The sequence below is a fragment of the Poromitra crassiceps genome (genome assembly GCF_964638095.1).
Source record: "Poromitra crassiceps genome assembly, chromosome: 9".
In the NCBI taxonomy this organism is placed as follows: domain Eukaryota; kingdom Metazoa; phylum Chordata; class Actinopteri; order Beryciformes; family Melamphaidae; genus Poromitra; species Poromitra crassiceps.
In genome coordinates, this window is record NC_139630.1 from 48,154,099 (window position 1) to 48,176,026 (window position 21,928).

The 21,928-nt window shown below is 44.0% G+C and overlaps 1 protein-coding gene across 1 annotated transcript in view; it reads left to right on the top strand.

Moving 5' to 3' along the window:
• Positions 1–21,928, top strand: part of adgb (androglobin) — a gene marked incomplete at both ends in the record, with an annotated part of 75,375 nt that overhangs the window by 22,773 nt on the left and 30,674 nt on the right. Inside the window, 9 exons of the mRNA XM_083643028.1 lie at positions 11,265–11,310; positions 12,604–12,715; positions 13,070–13,133; positions 14,160–14,268; positions 14,425–14,563; positions 16,662–16,776; positions 17,866–18,033; positions 19,070–19,196; positions 20,029–20,163. Of these exons, the coding sequence (XP_083499154.1) occupies positions 11,265–11,310; positions 12,604–12,715; positions 13,070–13,133; positions 14,160–14,268; positions 14,425–14,563; positions 16,662–16,776; positions 17,866–18,033; positions 19,070–19,196; positions 20,029–20,163 (1,015 nt within the window). The remainder of the gene's footprint in view (positions 1–11,264; positions 11,311–12,603; positions 12,716–13,069; positions 13,134–14,159; positions 14,269–14,424; positions 14,564–16,661; positions 16,777–17,865; positions 18,034–19,069; positions 19,197–20,028; positions 20,164–21,928) is intronic.

Below are 21,928 nucleotides of genomic sequence, written 5' to 3' on the forward strand. Positions count from 1 at the left end.
GAGAGGAGTCTGGCGCCATGGAAACAGGCAACTTGGATAAGCCCTCCCCTGCTCTACAGCTGCTCCCCATTGGAGCGACTGTTTCAGTCGCTGCCGGATGTCCGCTCCCGGCTTATTACAAGCTCTGTCATTGGCTCCGACCATGTCAATCAGAGCGGCTTCCGCTCCCTCCTTCCTGTGTGTCGCTGTAAATAGTGCCCTGCCGCCTCAGTGAAAACAACAACGCTAACTAGCTAGCAAGCTAATGGCAGAAACCTACATGCTAGCTCGTTGCTACATGCTGAAAACGGCAAGTTGGATTGTTGGAAACTATTTTCCAAGTGCACTGCCGCTAAGCGTCGCCCATCGCAATCCCACTATGGAGACCTGCGGTGCCAGACTCCTCTCACGGAAGGGAGGGGAGGCTGGCCTGCGAGACTATGGTTAGAGAGACCCTGAGACACTATTACCACATCCCTCCCTCCCTCCCTCGGCTGTGATACACAGGCAGCATTTTGGGCAATGTTCAATATATGAGCGTTTCCCCTGAACAGCTAAGTATGTCCCTTTTTTTTTACACTTTTATGCCTGAAAGCCCAAAGTGTTATCCAGAATTAATTTGTTCCAAACTGACAATTACCATACTGACCGAAGGCAATGTTTGCCCATGTCCTTTGACTCAAGAGAAATCTCTCTCTATGTAATGTGATGTGTATAACTAAGTTACATTTATACAGTAGCTTAAATGTGAATAGTTTGGTGTAGTTTTATAGCTATGTTCCCATGAGATGTGTACTGTATATGACATGATAATGATACAGTATGATGTGTGTGTGTGTGTGTGTGTGTGTGTGTGTGTGTGTGTGTGTGTGTGTGTGTGTGTCAGGGAAGCCAAGCAGAGCGACGTCAGGAGGCGTTGCAGCAGCTCTAGCGCTCAGTCCTGTGAGAGTGAACGCCTTGAGGCTGATGAACCCACTGACAACATAGAGGTACATACTGTAGAACTGCTCTCTGCCAGACTTTGTTTAGCAATATATTCTATATGTTCGGATTGTAATTTAAACAGAGCCTTGCGTTGTTCAGTCTAGAAAGATTAATTAAATGCATTATCAGTAATGCAATTCAACCAAAATTGGCTAACGACATCACTGTGGCCTATTGTGACTATTGTCAGTTATGGGAAAAACAACCACACAGGAAAAACAAGCTATAAGCAGCTGTTTGCAAAATATTGTAGCCTCTTCTTGTTTTTTCTTTGCTCCGTTCCTCCCAATCATGGAAGGTGGAAACCCTCATTAGTGTTTTGCTTGCACCTGTGTTTACCCTGCCATTTCGACACAAAATGGCCCCCGTGAAAAGGGTCTATTGTTGAAGGCTCGTCAGCACTGGGTTTTGTGTCAGTGACAACGAGAGGCTGCCATCCCCCAGTCTCAAAGTCACTTCTGCTGTTGCCCAGCCAGGCCACCAGTGACCAGGGGGGGGCACATCTGTACTAAACAGAACCAGCGAGCAAACGGAGATTGAGGGGGTTAGGGGGCAGAGCAGCAGCAGGCACACACAGACACAGAGACAAGGCTAGAAACAAAGATAGAAAGCCATAAAGGAATGGCGGGGGGCATCTGTGCTGACATAGTAACGAGGGAGAAAGAAAATGGAAAGAAAGTGACAGTTGGGAAGGGAGAGATGAAAGCAGATTAAAAGAGAGACACAGAGGGAAGAGAGGGAGTCTCTGGTGTGGCGGTGGTGAACGGGGCGCGTAGGTTTCAAACATGGAGAGGTCGTGTACTCTGCTGATGAGAGCGCAGCGCAATTAGATGGTGAGCCATCAGTGTCTGCGCCTCCTGGGGGGCTCATTATTACACTTCACTCCTAGCGTGCAGAGAAAAAATAGTTCCTATTAATCGCCCTCTTGTGTAACTATGACCAGTTATAGAGCGGCTAGGCTCGGGCAGTGTGGACATGCTAATTTAAAGTTTGTGTGTTTTCGTGTGTGAGTAACGTTCAAGATGTTTGTGTATGTGTGTTGAATGTGTGCTTGCTTTTATGTTTGTGTGTGTGTGTGTGTGTGTGTGTGTGTGTGTGTGTTTATGCTCTTTCGCAAGCACGTGCTGGGTCACGTGCTCAGTGCACCATGCGTCGAGTGTGAGCAGGGATTGTTGCTTGTTTGACCCCCTCTGTTTAACCAACCTCTGTGTCCAGCTCCCACGTTAGAATAAGGTGGTGGTATCACATGATGTCCCTAATACCCTGAATGGGGCCTACTCACTCCAGTTTAGCGTAAGGCTAATGAATTAGTCCTGGTGTAAGCGAGCTGGTTTAACCTCCGATATGCTTGGAATGTGGTTAATCACTAAATCACTAAAGCCCCACCATGACTCCAGTTCAGCTGTGCCTGTGCTAGAGAACCACACTTCCCACAATGCAGTCTGGCCTCTGAGATCAACATTTTCTTGTGCCCGTTGCCCCTTTGTGAACTGTGAATAGCCCCAGAGAAGTGTTTATAACTTGATTTCGGTTTTATTTCTTTCATGTATGAATTTGGGGACACTTCAGGGAAAAATGTGAAATCTAGAGGGAGTCACTTGGACAGAACAGACTTAACTCTGGCTGACACTCAGTGTGGAAAAAATAAAGCCCCGTGAAGTTTGAGATTAAAGAAGTGCCCCCTCTCTCCCATCCATGCCTGCCAATTTGATCAGAGGAAAAAATAACTGTCTCCTCAGGAAGCAGCAGCTTAAAATCCCTCCAGCCTTTGGTCAGTGTGCAAGCTGTATCAGTCCTTATGCATGAGGTTGTATCAGTCAAGCTGTATCAGTCCTTATGCATGATGATGATGTATCAGTCAAGCTGTATCAGTCCTTATGCATGAGGATGTATATCAGTCAAGCTGTATCAGTCCTTATGCATGAGGATGTATATCAGTCAAGCTGTATCAGTCCTTATGCATGAGGATGTATATCAGTCAAGCTGTATCAGTCCTTATGCATGATGATGTATCAGTCAAGCTGTATCAGTCCTTATGCATGAGTGTGTATCAGTCAAGCTGTATCAGTCTTTATGCATGAGGATGTATATCAGTCAAGCTGTATCAGTCTTTATGCACGAGGATGTATATCAGTCAAGCTGTATCAGTCTTTATGCATGAGGATGTATATCAGTCAAGCTGTATCAGTCTTTATGCACGAGGATGTATATCAGTCAAGCTGTATCAGTCTTTATGCATGAGGATGTATCAGTCAAGCTGTATCAGTCTTTATGCACGAGGATGTATATCAGTCAAGCTGTATCAGTCTTTATGCACAAGGATGTATATCAGTCAAGCTGTATCAGTCTTTATGCATGAGGATGTATATCAGTCAAGCTGTATCAGTCTTTATGCATGAGGATGTATCAGTAAAGCTCTATCAGTCTTTATGCATGAGGATGTATCAGTCAAGCTGTATCAGTCTTTATGCATGAGGATGTATATCAGTCAAGCTGTATCAGTCTTTATGCACGAGGATGTATATCAGTCAAGCTGTATCAGTCTTTATGCACGAGGATGTATATCAGTCAAGCTGTATCAGTCTTTATGCATGAGGATGTATCAGTCAAGCTGTATCAGTCTTTATGCATGAGGATGTATCAGTCAAGCTGTATCAGTCTTTATGCATGAGGATGTATCAGTCAAGCTGTATCAGTCTTTATGCATGAGGATGTATATCAGTCAAGCTGTATCAGTCTTTATGCATGAGGATGTATCAGTCAAGCTGTATCAGTCTTTATGCATGAGGATGTATCAGTCAAGCTGTATCAGTCTTTATGCATGAGGATGTATCAGTCAAGCTGTATCAGTCTTTATGCATGAGGATGTATCAGTCAAGCTGTATCAGTCTTTATGCATGAGGATGTATCAGTCAAGCTGTATCAGTCTTTATGCATGAGGATGTATATCAGTCAAGCTGTATCAGTCTTTATGCATGAGGATGTATATCAGTCAAGCTGTATCAGTCTTTATGCATGAGGATGTATATCAGTCAAGCTGTATCAGTCTTTATGCATGAGGATGTATCAGTAAAGCTCTATCAGTCTTTATGCATGAGGATGTATATCAGTCAAGCTGTATCAGTCTTTATGCATGAGGATGTATATCAGTCAAGCTGTATCAGTCTTTATGCATGAGGATGTTCTATTACTGTACGTGGGTAAGACAGGCAGTCCAATAAAATAGCATGTTGTGGGTGCAATGAGCCTTAGAGGTCTGATCAAAAAAAAATCCCTGTATCCTTAAATCATGTACATGTAACCGAATGAATGGGAGTCCCGAGTGGTAGCGAGTAGGGGTGGGGGAAAAAATCGATACACCACAGTATCGCGATATTTTGCCTGACGATATTGTATCGATATTTGGACGCCAAGTATCGATATTGCAAAAAAAATCTTTTTTTTTTTTTTTTTTTTTTGCAGGCCATGCCAGGCCACCGGTCTACTATAAACTTTAGTTCCAAGGCCAGCAGTAAACAAACGGTAGCATATTTTCCTTTTGTTTTAACAGTAACAGTTTTGTCATAACAGGGCTCGACATTAGCGGCTGCCCGGTTGCCCCGGGCAACCAAAAAAAACATGGGGCAACCACGATTTAACATGCAACAAAATATGTACAGCAGCAAACAGCAAAATATACACCAAATAAATGTTTTAATACTTGTTGTGAGTGACATATATGTGACATTTTATTGCTGTTACAATCGAAACGATGTTACTAATTACCAGTCGGAACCTACCTGATGCATGCTGCACGTGCGGTATGTTTAACGAGTACTGACTCGGACAGGTGGGGCTGCTCGCACACAATCACAGCGCTGCAAGACGCAAGAAGAACCGCGTCCGCCCGCAGCCCCGCACAGAAACAAAGGACGAGGAAATTGTCATTGAGGTGAAATACCCGTGCGTCTTTGAACGGGACGGAAAACGAATGCTATACTGCAAAGCATGTAGCCTACAACAAGCTCTTAGGTCTCATATGCTTCCCGCATCGGCGAGTGTCCGCACGGAAAAGTGAGTCAAATCAGCAGACGCGCCCCTCCACAAGGCTGCTGTGCAGACGGTTTTCGCCTGGCCGTGCACACCCTGAATTGTGTAACTACGTGGACGCGGCTGGGCGGACAAAGTGGAGTTTTCAAGACTCCAGCTCACTTCCCGCGAGCAGAAACCCACACAGTGTATAAACGCTCCACACGTTTCCTCGTCAAGATTCAGTGTCTCTCATTTCCGTGCGACAGTCCAAACTTCAAGCATAATTCCAGCATAACGCTATACTGCAAAGCATGTAGCCTACAACAAGCCTACAACATACACCTCGACCAGGACATCCTTCAAAAACGTTTTACCACCGCGTATATGTGCTGAGGAATGATTTGCATCCCTGGCCTGTCAGCCTCTCATACGGGGTGAGAGAGAAAGGGATTGCAGGGCCGCTTCTGGGCCTTTTGGGGCCCTATGCAACATCAGAGTGGGGGCCCCAAACCACTGTCATCATAGTATCCCTGAATGAACATGAGGAGGGCAGGCCCGGCGTTAGGGGCGGGCCTGACCGGGCCGGGCCCCCCCATTCAACAAACTGGCCCCCCCATTCAATTTTTTCTTTTTTTCTTTTTGCTAAAAACGTTTTTCCGTTTTTCTGTTTTAAAGTTTAACATGGAATCTGGCTGTCATTAGGCATTGATTAACTCAATGCTATTGCTAACTGTTACTTTGAACATCCATTTGCAATGATTCTGGCTGGATATTAACTATTGTAAATTTGTCACAATGAATGCAATTTGTGCACAATGTGTAAATACACTTAATATTAATTGTTTAGGCCTAATTATTTGTAAAGTCACAACACATTAGAGATGTGTGTAGTTCTTCACAGATTTAGCCTCTTCATTTTGCTCTCAAATGCACCAGGTTGACGAATTTTACTTTAAAATGTACAAAATCTTCTTCCGGGGGAGAATCCCCCCGGACCCCCCTTGGGTAGCTTGGCCCCCCCAAGCTAGGGGCAGGCCCCCTCTGTAACTTGGGTCTGGAGCCGGGCCTGGAGGAGGATAGGCTACTTAATTATCAATAACGCTTTTAATTAATAAATTAAGCACAATATGAACAATAACTGTTAAAAAATATATGAAAATGAAAGTTCACAAATATTAGTTAAATCCTTTCAGTGCAAATGCATTATAAAAACAAAAAATAAGATTTGTTTAGAAAACGAAATGACACAAATTTATTATTATTATTATTATCATTATTACTACTACTACACCCGGTGCGCACACTGAATAGGCCTATTATACTATACTATAGACTATTATACTTACTTTTCTGTCACATCGTCATTATTAAGCCGGCTTATGACTGCATAGTATCTTAATTACTCAAAATATAAGGCGACTAAAATTGGGCAACCATATTTTTATTCGGGCAACCAAAAGCTCTTGCCAGGTTGCCCCTCCGGCAACCACTTTTAAAAGTTAACGTCGAGCCCTGCATAACAGTAATTTACAAATTCCCCAGTTACTGAATGGGCTGCACAAGATGTTTTGTGTAAGTGAAGTGAAGTTGCAAAAACTACATAAGTACAGTAGTCCACACACACATCCAGTTAAGGTGGACTGTAAGTAGACTGTAACAAACAGTTCAGTTTGTCAGGTGCATGCAACTATGACATGACTTTATGAAAGTTGTTGGTCTGTCTACTTGACAATGTTGCTGCAATAAAATGGTTGAAGTCAGATGTACAGACTGAAAAATTGTTCTTATATAAACCAGATGTTGACAAAGTTTTCCTTTGGGGACATCATTTGCAGTTGAAAAAGTAAGAAATCGCAATATATCGAAATATCGCAATATTCAATATATCGCAATATCGATATATCGCAATATCGAAAATATCGCAGTATCGCAATACTATCGTATCGTGACTCAAGTATCGTTTCAGTATCGTATCGTGGGCATCTGGTGATTCCCACCCCTATAGTCCAGTCAATCTAACTCAAAAAAGGGCCCAACATAGAAGTAATTACAATAGTAATGTTTCATAGTTTTTATTGGTCCTAATACCCACCTACATCATATATTAAAAGTATAACTTCATGGATTTAGTGGAACATACTTTTTTCCAAGGTCAAAAGCAAATTTTCCATGTTTTAGAGTGACGCAGTCTGGGTAAAATGGTGTTAATATTAGAGGGTCTATGTACACCTATCCAACATGTTTGGTGTCTTTTTCTAGGTTTTTGGGGTCAATCTTTCCAATAAAATACTTTTTCAGAGGATATTCTAATGTATTATACCTGTATTTGAGGTACTACTACCTTTTTTAAGTCAGAATTGAGTTAAAATCGAATATTTAATCTGCAATCTCTCAATGTTTTCAATCTAATATTTAATTAAAGACTAAGTAAAAATATCTGCTCTGTCTGCATAGTTGCATTTGGATTGTGTGCCCAAGTAGTATATTCCAACCTGCCAGCATGCACTACATACCACAGTCTGTGGGACGATGCGATTGGGAATGGTGCAATGTCCAGCTTGACACATGGATAATCTATGGACCATGCCAAAGACTTAGAGGAACTACCAAAAGCCTCAGATCTGTATGACAGTGTAATGGCTGTCACTGCAACCGGGACAAATGAAAGTGAACTACTCCAGATCATAGCCCACCGTTTGGAGGCAGAGAAGACAACCATGGTAGATGACCGAACAGCAGCACACTGGCTACAGTACATGGAGATGATCGATCTAGTCCATGCATTCATCAGATCGGAGAGAACTGGAAATTGGGTTCAGCACCTTGATACCCTGACAGACATGATGCCATTCATGGCCGCCTCTGGACATAACTTGTATGTCAAATCATTGAGCATATACCTCCAGAAAACGCAGCAACTAGAAAACACGCACCCCCAAGTTTATGAAAGATTTCAGGAAGATGGTCTACAAGTTGTCCGTAGGTCAGATAAATACTGGGCTGGACTCTCCCCAGACCTTGTGATAGAACAAGCCCTCATGCGAAGTATGAAAACGACCGGAGGACTGACACGGGAAGGGGTATGTCTGAAACACAATGTTTGGTGTGGGTTCTTTCCAACCCTACAACATCTGAAATCAACAATGTCATGCAAGAACTGACAGGGTTAAATTACGAAACTAGTGAACAGCACAAGGACCTTTCTGCATCAAGACAGGCAAGAGACAACGTGGACACTATCAAAATTCTTAGTTTGTTAGAGTTGCAAAATCCGTTTGCCGGGTATGACCACCTTCAACATTTAATCACTGGTGTGACAGCCCATAATACGGTGAATGTGGACCATTCAAAAGAGGTTGGTAGAATGGTCCTAAAGGACATGGTAGGGAAAAAGGTGACAGAATATACGTTCAAGAGGAAAGCACATGCATGGACTCCAAATCCACAGTCAAACTGAACAAAGAAGAAGTTGTCAATATCGATCCGCAGCTCTTGTTTCAGAGACTAGTGATTGCTGGGACACAGGCAGACAAGTTGGCTGAAGCCTTCAAGTACGAACTTTATGGGTATCCACCTGCCCTCTTTGAAACGAAAACGGTGTTTCTCCCAGCGAACAAACCGCAAATTGCAAGAGATATATGGAATGCTGTGCCTCATGATGATGTGCCAGAAAGAGACATCCTGTATGTCTTAGATGGAGGGGCCCTCCTCCACCGACTACCCTGGGAGATAGGAAAGACATACGGGGAAATAGTGGAAACTTACAGTGGTTACGTTCGAAAACCTTATGGCCAATCAGTGGTGATCGTGTTTGATGGGTACAGTAGCCAGCCATCTACGAAGGATGGTGCCCATAAAAGGAGGAATGCAAAAACTGGCCGGAAGGTTTCATTCACGTCAACCATGTCACTGACGTTGAAAAAACAGGAATTTCTGTCAAACAATGAAAACAAACAACGCTTCATAAACCCGTTGGGGGAAGGACTACAACTTGCAGGGTTTGACGTTCAAAATGCTCAGGGAGATGCAGATGTGCTCATAGTTCAGACAGCAGTTACAGCAACATTGAAACAAAGAACTGTCCTTGTTGGAGATGACACTGACCTCATTCTTCTGTTACACCTCTATCAGCAAGGAGAGCTGTATTTCATGTCTGAGCCCAAGAAGTCGTCTTTGTCATGTCGCAGTTTTTTGAACATTGGGCATGCAAGAGATGTGTTGGGTGAGGATGTTAGCAACAACATCTTATTCGCGCATGCCTTGCTTGGCTGTGATACAACATCCAGAGTGTTTGGAGTTGGGAAAGGGGTATCTCTGCGTCTGGTTCAAGAAAGCGACTCATTCAGAGTGCAGGCCAGCATTTTTCAAAAACAATCTGCTACCAAGGATGAAATTGCTGCTGCAGGGGAAAGGGCAATGATACTAATCTACAAAGGCGGATAAACAGATTCTCTCAATGACCTCAGGCTGAAACGTTTCTATGCTAAGGTGACTGAAAGCAAAACGGCTATCCACCCTCGCAACTTGCCACCAACATCTTCGTCTGCCATGTTTCACAGCTTCAGAGTGTACCATCAGGTTCAGGAATGGAGGGGAAACTTGCTACCACCGGAGTAATGGGGCTGGAGGATCCAAGACTCATGTCTTATTCCCATCCATTCCGATCAGGTCCCTGCTCCTCAGTCCTTGTTGGAGCTTGTGCGCTGCAGATGCAAGTCAGGTTGCGGCACTATGCGCTGCAAATGCCGTCGTCAAGGACTTGATTGCTCCCGAGCCTGTTCAAAGTGCAGAAGTGTGTGCGCCAATATGTCGGCACATCATTTGGATGAGGACATGGAGTGAAGATTACATGTTGGCCTCCAGTCAAGGCATGTTTGAAGCTTACCAAGACAAATTTGTATGTACAGAAAATTCAATGATAATAAAACGTTTATAACCTGATTTTATTGACTTTGTTTGGATTTTTTTTAAAGGTAATTTTGGGGTAAGGATACTAATACATTCAGAACAGGTCATATCTGATGGTTTTATGTGAAAGAACACCCTAAAAAACATGTTCAGAAGCAGAGGTACTCACTTCTTTATGTGAGACAGTGACAAGAAGGCCCCAGATATCAACCCCTGAATTTACATTGATCCACTAAATATATAATCTTATACTTTTAATATGTTATTTATATGACCCTAGGGATCACATAAAACCTTGAATGATTACTATTGCAATTTGTTCTATCTCAAACCACAGATTGACTGGACTACTAGTAGCGAGTAGGTTGTTTAAACTCACTCACCCAGTATAAAGGCATGTTAATCAGCTCCGCCAAGGGAGCTAGCTCTCTTGGTGAAGTGGTTAGCATGTCCGTCCTGCAAACCGAAGGTCGGCAGTTCGAATCCACCCCTGGGTAAGCCCTTAACATAGGTTGCTGCAAGTACCACCAACACAACGCCGTTACATCCACACACATGTGAACACAATCGCAAGCATACACTCCAAAAGATACACACACACGCGCACACAAAGTGGTGGTGGAGAATAGGTCAAGTGTGCCTAGCCTACCTATCAGAATGCCTCTTTCCATCTGTCTGGGTCTCTGGGTACTTATTCAAATGAGCGGTGACTCACACACACACACACACACACACACACACACACACACAGTGACTCACCGGACTGTTGGTCAGGGTTGCTTTGAAGTCACACTGCATCAAGCCGTAATTCCAATCCAGAGTTGAGTAATTTGTGGGACATTCAGTTCTCTCTCAAGAGGAGACGTGAAAAAGCTCAAATGAAGGATCTTGGAGTATACTGCATCTCAGCATTAATACAGGTACTCCATGTGCCACACACACATCTTTGTTTGCGACCAAGGCACCAGCGATACAGACAGTATAATAATAATAATGATGATAATGATAATAATATGTCAAAGTGTTGAGGGATTTGATGAGTCATTAGCTATATTTCTTTATTGTCTTGGGCAGACGAGCGTGAAATCAGAGCTGTTGAGTAATTCCCCTCACATACTAAACAATATAATAACTCCTCATCTGTCGCTGACAGTCAAAGTAAATTAGAAGCGCTGGTGGTCCCTGGTGGTGTTTTTAGCTGGCGAGGAGCAGCCCCATGTCACATTAAACCCCGTCTCATCTCCTGTGGCGCTCAGTCAGAACGGCACCGCGCCACAGCTGGCAGAGAATGACTAGAGGGTGGAGGCGTCTCTCTGGCACTGTTACTCTATCAGCAACTCACTCGTTCATGCATCTCTCTCTCTCTCTCTCCCTCCCTTTAGGTTACTGCAGAGGACAGGAAGAAGGACGATGATGCCATCTCCAATGGTATAAGCTGTTCGTCTCACCATACCGGGGCCACTCGTCATATGGGGGAATAATCTATAATGCACTTTACACTGTACACAACAGGCAAGACATCGACTCGCCCGAGGCCAAATTGTAGATTAGCGGGAACGTGGGGAAGCTCATTAATTCTGCTTCATTGGAAATGATAAATGTGGCGTTAGGTCTCCATTACGGGTTGAGTTGGACCGGCGTCAGCACTGCATAGCCCAATTACGGAGATTAGAAGAAGTCTTTGCATCTCTCTTCTCTCCTCCCTCCATCCGTCTCTCCATCCGTCTCTCCATCCGTCTCTCCATCCATCTCTCCATCCTTCTCTCCGTCCTTCCGTTGGTCGGGCCAAGACTGTTTGAAGAAGACGGGTCTGAAATTATGCCTTATGACAACCGGCCAATTACCCGCCTTCTCGCTGCCCCCGTTGACTGTAGTTGCTTAGTAACACCTGCAGTTGGAGTGAGCAGCAGACCACCATGGCTCAGCAGCAGAGACACCGGCCCTCGCTGCCTCAGCTCTCTGATCACACTCTCGCTTTCACTAGGGCTCGGGGGCAAGTGTGTGTGTGTGTGTGCGCGCGTGTGTGTGTGTTTAAGGGGCGGGTGTGTGCATATGTCTATGACTTTGCTGTGCATGCAGGGCCAGTGTGGGAGTCGGTGAGTGGGAGTGCACGTGTGCATGTGTGCTTACACTATGCCATCGTGTGGGAGTTTGGCCATTTTGACTTACCGTGTTTAAGATGATGTTTAGAGTCTGTGATAACTTGCTATGAATCACAAGAGGAAGGGCACGTTGTTGCCCACAGCATTTTAAAATGGTCGACTGCAGAAGCCGTTCTATATCATTTTAGTGTGCCGTGAAAAACATGCTACTCAGCTCGATGAGGATACACTTTTCATATACGAGAGACACTGAGTTTAGCAGGAGTGGATGTGTGATAGTTGGTGCTGTAAAATAAAATGATGTGTAGTTTTGCTTCAATTTACAAACGAGAGCGCATACAGCTGGTTTAGTATACAATAGGTCTGCTTATAATACATTACATTATTACATTATACATTATAATAATATTTTGTCCAGGACATTAGTGAGGATAAGAAAGCCGAATACATTTCACCAGTTCTTAGATCACTGCATTGGCTTCCAGTATGCCACAAAATCGATATAAAAATTCTGCTGCTTGTTTCTAAAGCACTAAATGGCTTCGCTCCAAAAGACATATCTCTAGCCTTGCTTCAGTGCTTTCTCATCCTACAGAGCAGAATGTGTCTCTCCTTCCAGGTCAGCCCAAAACCGTGACCGAGGAGCCCAAATCCCCGGAGCTCCCATCTCCTGACAAACCTATGCTGCAGGAGACCTGGGTGAACCTGGACGACTTTGCTAAATGCTTCCAGTGAGACGCACGCATGCACACATTATAGGCTAATGATGTGTTTTGTTAAATACAGATTATTTATTGATGTATTTGTTGATTGATTTATTATTATTATTATTATTATTATTATTATTATTATTATTATTATTATTATTATTATTATTATTTTTTTTTTTTTTTTTTTTTTTTCATGCATTCATTCATTCCCCAGCACTTGAAAAACCTTTAGGGGCCTGTGTGGAACAATTTGCCTACTGTACATTTAAGATTTTTTTTATTCTTAAATTCACTGAAGTTCAGTTGCTATTGAATTTAAAATGGTTCAGTTACTGAACATACACAAATGAATCAAATGGCACATTTCTTTCCCAGGACACTCTTGGTGTTCCATAAGCCTCACACCTACGCACACCATATGAAGAAATCTCATTTTAAGGTACTGTAGGCATCAAGCATCAATCCAATTTCTGTACTAGTTATATGAATGTATCAACTCTCCACTTTTGATCGTTTTAAACTTTCCAGTTATTCTCACATTCCCATGTCTGTGTGCTTTGTGACACATTGATGTTGTTTGTATATTGGATATATTGCACTCACCATTAGCTATTGCTGTCTGCAGAGCACCATCTCGTTGAAAGCATCTACTACAGGCATCAGCTGCACCGGAATGTCCACCCACTCCGCTGCTATGACCGGAGCCCTCCCTGTGGCATCTGCTGCAGCTATCCTTCAAGTACACACACACACACACACACACACACACACACACACACACACACACACACACACACACACACACACAGATGGCTTGCCATGGGAAACCCTATACATAATAGCTTCTAATGTCGACTTGATGCCATTACACATGTGCCTGTGCTAGGTGATGCTGCGTCCTCCTGCCTGTCTCGAGGAACTAATGAGTCTGTTTAGCTCTCAAAGCACACTTCCTATCAGTACCAGATGCATCACACACACCTCTGAAGACCTGCTCACTGTGTGTGTGTGTGTGTGTGTGTGTGTGTGTGTGTGTGTGTGTGTGTCTGGAATTCAGAGGGAACGCTTGATTCTGCTTCTCATTCCAGACACGTTTCTATCTTCTCGCTCTTCTCTCATTCTCCATTTGTCCCTTTTCTTTGTGCTTCTCTCTTTCTCGTGCTTTGGCCCCATCGTTCCTCCTGGCGTTCACCCTCTGGGCCTCTCCTCAGCTGCTACCTCAAATGCTTTGCTACCTCACTCTCCTCTCGATCTCTTAATCCTCCTCCCTTTTTCTTGACTTTCCTGCAGCCACTCTCTCTCACACCCTTCTATCCGTCTGGGCTTCATCCCTCCCTGTGGCTCTCTCCTCTTTCGCTCGCTTTCACTTGGTATTTTCAGTTTCGCTGTATCCCGCCACACTGATGACTAAGGGCCATGTCCGTGTGTGTGGGTGTGTGTGTGTGTCTGTCTGTTTTTTCCCCAGTGTCCAGAGGAGAGAGGCTCTCACTACCTGTACGTCGACAGCCTGCAACCTTCCCCGATCCTCATCAGCTTCTCTGCACTGCTACTCTGGGGAGAGACAGCAGAGGAGAGTAAGCGTTTATACACATGCACGCACACACACACACACACACACGCACGCACACGCACACACACACACACATGATACATACAACCACTGTGTTTGTGATTTTTGACTATGGTGTGTGGGCTTATTCCTTTCCTCGTCACTTCACAACCCCTCTCAGAGAAGGAGATCTCTGCAGTGTGTCGGCCCGCGGTTCTCCTCGCCCAGCCGTACTCCTGGAAGAGCCTGGAGTCTCAGCTGCCAGTCCTCCACATCCAGACCACCTCCTCCAAGGCAGCCCTGCTCACCTTACCTCCAGGGTAGGGCTGTCAACAGTCATGCAGATTTACAGTAGTGTAGCAGACTAATTACTGTCACACTATCATACTGTACCAGAGAATACGGAACACTATATAATGATGATCAATAGTGGGAAAGGTTGGCGCAAGTACATGAGCAAGCACAGACCGGCACACTATTCAGCATTTTACACTCTTCACATATTTCACACTTTATACACTCTCTGTAGTGTATGTGTATATTCTTTACAGATATTAATGCTACTATGCATGCTGCTGTCCTCCTACATGGAACATACATTTTGATACTTTAGATATTCGACATTGCAATACTTTTCAAACTTTGCTATCAAGGTATGTGCAAGATATTACCTTGCATTGATAATTATTAGGTATTGTGCAACCCTACAACATGATAACCTCATCAGAGAGATTTGCTAAGATAATATTGAACATCTCATGTTGCTAAATCCATGTGCTGTTCTTCTCTGATTTTAATTCTATAAATGGCGGTCATATTGTCATCCTTCTCACATTCCAAAAATAGTGTGTCACATTTCACAGTTATCCTTATCAGGGTGCTCATACTGCCAAAGGGACTTCATTCCCCTCATGGACACCTGTAATATATTTTTTCCTCTCAGTGCTGTTTGGGGCTTTTGATAAAAGCATCTACCAAATTTAAATGTGTCACCTTTTCACTATTGTTCTGATTGCTGCAGCTATACACAGATCTGCTTCAGTTAACAACTGCACAGCTCAAAGTGATCAGAGGATAGCTGCACACCTCAGATTCTGTGAGAAGCAGTAAAAAGCATTTGTCCTAGTCTCTATTAATGGATGCTAGTTGGCCTAGAAGCAGAGGGCCTAGTTTCTGGGGTCAAGCAGAGGTACGCGGCAGTGCAATTACCACGGAGCCGTAATCACACACATAGCTCTCAACTTATCATGCCTATAGGCCCAATGGAATACAGTCCAAAAAAAAGCTGATTTGCTTTTGTGCAGCAGTCAATCTCCACACTCTCTCTCTCTCTCTGTCTGTCTGTCTGTCTGTCTGTCTGTCTGTCTGTCTGTGTGTCTGTGTGTCTGTCTCTATCCATCTCTCTGGGTCTGTCATTTCCCCCCTGCTCTCTCTTCATTCATATTATTTGAATGCGTTTTTGATTTTTCTAGTCTTCTAATTATTGAGTGTTTTGTGTCTGTTTCTTCTTTGTAGATCTTGTTTGATTCTGCTCTTCTCATCTGTTTTCTCTCTCTTACTACTATTCGACTCTTTTTTCCGTCTTCCCCCTCCCTCCCTTTTTGTCTCCTTGTGCATTTAGAGCACAGGCCCACCTCTGGCTCAGTGCTCATCCATCTACTTAGGCTGTGATGGCTCAATTATGTAGAGCTAAAGGGGCCGGGCAAGTGGGCTTCCTCTCTGTCAGGCCTGACCAGACACTGTGGCACTGGTGCCTGCTTGACCCGGGCAGTAGCACTGGTGCCTGCTTGACCCGGGCAGTACCATTGGTGCCTGCTTGACCCGGGAAGTACCACTGGTGCCTGCTTGACCCGGGCAGTACCACTGGTGCCTGCTTGACCCGGGCAGTAGCACTGGTGCCTGCTTGACCCGGGCAGTAGCACTGGTGCCTGCTTGACCCGGGCAGTACCACTGGTGTCTGCTTAACCCAGGCAGTACCACTGGTGCCTGCTTGACCCAGGCAGTACCACTGGTGTCTGCTTGACCCGGGCAGTACCACTGGTGCCTGCTTGACCCAGGCACTCAGTGTCCACACTGAGGATAGCCTACGGCTTAAACGTTTGTCTTGTTGCTGCTGTGCAGAATAAACTTTGTGTAAATCTACTTGTGAGTGCTGCCGTGGTCTATTGACTATAGACTCCTATTATCTTCATGTTCTACTGGGCCGACACCCTAAGGATTTAAAGACAAGAGTTGAGCGCACCATTTCTTGGACTTGTATTCACTGTAAGTCACTCTGCACAGGAGTGTTAGAGGAATTCCTATAATGTCAAATGTGATATTGAGATGAACAAACACTGAGTCATTTACAGTTTGCAGTATACCTGTATTTTGTGTACCTGTGTTCAAAATGCCAACCCTCCTCCTCTCTTTCACCAGGCGTCATGTGCTGTGCATCCACACAAGGGCAGCACTGGGCTACCATGTCCACCTGTGCAGCGCCACGCCCTTCATCTTTGGAGACGAGGAAGCCGTCATGCCACACCTCACCAAGGTGAGTGAGCCCTTTAGTTATGGCTGACCATGCTGTCACCCAGAAGGGTTTTGTAGATTGGCAGGTTCAGAGACCCAGGTTACATTCCAGCTGTGGGGGATCCCACCACAGCTAAATGAATGTAAAGGAAACACTGCAGAACCCCTTGTTCATTCCCTTGTACTGTGTCTAAATACATTCTAATTTAAGGGAAGATAAGATATGGGTTTGAAATTTCCTTCTCCACCTCCAACTCACTTCCTCTCACCAAAAGCCTGCAAAAGTGCTAGTCACGATACACAAAGGGGGGGGGGGGGGCTTAGTGAGAAGGAAGTACAGTGCTGTAGCAACAAATGTATGAATCAATGAATACTTGATTAATCCCAGAGGAGAGATGATCTTGCCATGAGCTACAGTAAAAATATAATGAATCATAACTAGGAAACATACATCTCGCCATACATACCGATGGCGAGATGACGCAAGACAGAAATCTGGAAATCAAAAAGTTCACCTCTCGAGTTCATACGACAAACACAGGATGGAATGCACACCGTCTTGTAGAGTCATGTCTTATTGACGTGTTGGAAATATGACAGATACAGAATTTAACTCATTTGAACAAGATGATGGGTTTATTCTTTAGGAAAACACATCTTGGTAACTAGCATATCATCACATTGATAGTAATAGACCATAGATCTGCACTCTCAAGGCACAGGCATTGGACACAAGGACACACTCACTACTCAAGTGTATTTTTTTTACTCTTATATCAGGCTTTCAAATTATTATTTTAATAAGTAAACGTAACATTGTCCAATAGCAGAGTGTGGATGTGAAAGAAAAAACAAACAAACAAAACCTAAGCACATTTGGCATAGCTAAGCATAGCATAGTTCGCATACATGTACAGTCGGCATGTATGCCATGTATACCAATTAGCTGAACCACATTGTAACGCACGTCTGTGACCAAAGAGCATTTAATTGCTGTAATAAGCTCACTGAATTTCCACCAGTGAAATTCTATTTAATCATATTTTGGGTATTTATTTTGCACCCCTAATCAAACTTAAGATGCTTCCCATTCCCTCCCGGTGTTGTCCAGGAAAGTGTGCGTTTCAATGAGCAGGCCTCGTCCGTCCTGAGGGCCCTGGCCAGAGTGGTGGCTTCCTTCAGCCATGAGCAGGACCAGCCAGTGGCCAGGAGGGTCCTGGAAGAGGCCTATTGTCCCAAAACCATCAACACCACCATGGAAAGATGGCAACAACATCGGGTAGCTTGCTTACATACAGCAACCACACTCGTGCATATGCTGAATTGCTTGCATCCCTAAATGTTTTTGCAATTACATACGTTTTAATAATATATGTAAATACAAGTTGCATAATAGTTCCATTCCTCAGTTCCAATTAGCTGAACCACATTGTAACGCACGTCTGTGTCCAAAGAGCATTTAATTGCTGTAATAAGCTCACTGAAACTCGTGTGTTGCTCAGCAACCACTTTTTTCCCCCAGTTCAATTACTTCAACATTTGAGTGCTCTTCCTAACACACACACACACACACACACACACACACACACACACACACACACGTACATATGCGCACACACATACCACCCTCACCCTTATGCACTTTGTAATGTATGCTCTCCATATACAAAATATATTTACTTATTCTTCTTACTTTCTATGCTCCACTTGATCATTACCAGATTATGGTCACATCATCATAATCCTTCATCATTACTTACTTACTTCAACATTACTTTTATCAGTATCATACTAACCCAGACTGTTGTTTGTCCTGTCTGTCCTATCTTGTCCTGTTTGTCCTGTCTTGTCCTGTCTGTCCTGTCTTTGTGCGTCCTGAATTTGTCCTCTGTTTGTATGGCTGTCTACGCCCATATCTGTCCACCGACTGTCACTTCCTGTACCCACACCGTAAATATGGGTGCACCTTGGGCTGTGGGAGGGGGGCTAGGGAAGGGGATGGGACTTCAGGGATTAGGATAATATACCGACATCCTTGGTTGAGAGGAAGGATGCAACACCACTGTATGAAATGTCATCATCACTGTAATTTAATAAAAAAAACATAACAAACACACACACACACACACACACACACACACAGAAACACACACACACACACACACACATACACACACACACACACACACACACACACACACACACACACACACACACACACACACACACACACACACACACACACACACACAAACTTCTGTCCTCTTACTGCCTCTCCCCTCTGTGTGTGTGTGTATATTTGTTGGTGCTTGTAGGTGTTTAACAAGGCATTGCACCACATGCTGTGTGCAGTGCTGGACAGGAAGTTGACAGCAGAGGAGCGGTTTGCTGTGCAGGCCCTCACTACTGACCCCTCACTCTTCAGCAATGACACCAGGCAAGGTAGGAACTGCGTGCGTGCATGCGTGTGTGTGGGTGTGGGTGTGTGTGTGCGTGCGTGCGTGTGTGTTAAGTTTCTGTGTGGTCTATCTACACTACAGTATGTTCCTGAGTAAACCTTTTATTTTTTATTTAACCTTTATTTATACAGGGAAGCCCTTGAGAGCAAGCTCTCATTTGCAAGGATGCCTTGTTACAGTGCATAGACATTTACAAAAAATTACAGTACAAATATTTCAGTACAAATAAATAAGATCAGATGATAAAAAGCACAAGAGCAATCCCTATGTAATGTATCTTCAAGGAGTACTCTATAGAGTGCAATCGCTCCAGTTTGAGAGAGTCCTGGAGCCTGTTCCATTTGTCCAGAGTGTAAAAGGAAATAGCGGTTTGCGCTTATGGCTGTTTACTCTAGGAATGTTAACGTTACTGCTTGTTGCTTCACGAGCCGCAGAGCCATGGGAGCAGCCACTACTGTTTGGCCAGCGGTGTCCCTGATTGGCTGGTTACAATGTCAACTACGAGGCCGTTCACTGATTGGCCCCGGGCTGGAGGCCAGACAGTCTCACAGAACTAAACAAATGTGAGTTCATGTGATCGGATGGTTTACCAGGCTATGGCAAACCCTGCCTCTCTGGTATTCCAAGAAGGTTGACAGAAGCACTACAGTCAGAGTTCTGTATGGTTGACAGAAGAACTACAGTCAGAGTTCTGTATGGTTGACAGAAGCACTACAGTCAGAGTTCTGTATGGTTGACAGAAGCACTACAGTCAGATTTGTGTGTGAATACATATACAGTATACATTACATCCATCCTCTCCTGTCACTGTTTAGTGGAAGCAGTGTCAGAGCCTCCGGACAGCTGGGGAGGCAGGCAGCCAACAGACAAGGAGATCCAGGCAGTCACCGTCCTCCAGGCTGGCTTCAAAGGACACTTGGCACGAGAGGCCCTTAATGCCTCAAAACCTGGTACACGCACGCACGCACGCGCACGCACACACACACACACACACACACACACACACACACACACACACACACACACACACACACATCAAAAAGGCACTTAATGTATCATTTCAAATTTTAAGCTACAGTATTTGGAGTTGATGCCCAATGGCATCAAACTTATCACACTTTAATATATCAATATTTAAATGTTATATTTATTTTAAAACAACAGTAAATAGTCCCAAGTCTTCATTTGAAGAAACAGCTTTAAAATTCTGCTTTGATCTCATAGCCTCACACATGGATACTGTTCAAGAAGCAGTGCTAAGCGAGGAAATTAAAAAATACTTATTGCCCACTAGTAGATTTCGTGTTCAGCATACCAAATTGAAACATCTATTTTGTATTTGTATTAGCCTGCCATGATGCCAGTCTCTGTCTATAGTTGTGGGGAGTTGGACATGTGTATGTATTGTTGCTTACCCACAGTATGTGCTGAGTGCGTGAGTACTTGTAAGGCATCTGGTGATTGTCTCCCATGGCAGAAAGTGCAATGTTGATGTAGCCTGGCAGTTAGCATGGCCTTTAACCCTGATAGGCATCTCAGCTGAGATGTAGAATATACATGTAGACTGATAGACTGATTCCATGGGCACACACGCACACACACACGCATGCATGCACGCACGCACACACAAAACACACACACACACACACACACACATGCTACACCTTCTGCTTCCTCTTTCACTGTTGAGAGTTAGCCCCGTGGCTTATATCAGGCCTCTGGGCAGAGGGACAAATACTTATTGATGAGACTGCCACTCTTACTAATACAGCCTGACAGATGAGGGGGCGGCCAGAGAGGAGACACACACACACACACACACACACACACACACACACACACACACACACACACACACACACACACACTATTCTGCCATCAATAGCCAAACCTCTCAGTTGCACCAGCAAGCGAAAGAGATAGGGAAGAGAAGATACAGATCCAGAAACAGAGGAAGAGTGCACATTTGGACAGGTTGGGGAGAGGGAGTGAGAGAGGTTACATAGAGAAAGAGTGATAAAGAAATAGAGTGAGCCTGGGTGTGTGTAGTGATGGTCAAGGACTGGCACAGATCTATGCTTCATAAAATGTGTTTTGTAACTATTTGTAGTGCTGATAAATACCGACCGTTATAATACAGGATAATCGTATAATATCATGACTTTACCTTGAAAATGTAATGCAGATCGATGCCTACCACGCGCGCGCACACACACACACACACACACACACATATACTGTATATATATATATATATTATATATATATATATACATCATCATCATCATATCATCATCATAATAAGGGAGTAAGTGGGCTCTGTCTGTCTGTTTAATTTTTTGTCCCACATTGTGATGTCACTGATGATGTCACAATGTCTATGACATCATCACTGATGTCACAATGTCTCACAATCATCAGTGATGTCACTCGAGCAACTGTGATGTCATCAGTGATGGTCACTCGAGCAATATTCATCATCATCATCATATCATCATCACAATAAGGGAGTAAGTGGGCTCTGTCTGTCTGTTTAATTTTTTGTCCCACATTGTGATGTCACTGATGATGTCACAATGTCTATGACATCATCACTGATGTCACAATGTCTCACAATCATCAGTGATGTCACTCGAGCAATTGTGATGTCATCAGTGATGGTCACTCGAGCAATTGTGATGTCATCAGTGAGTGATGTCATCAGTGATGCGAAGT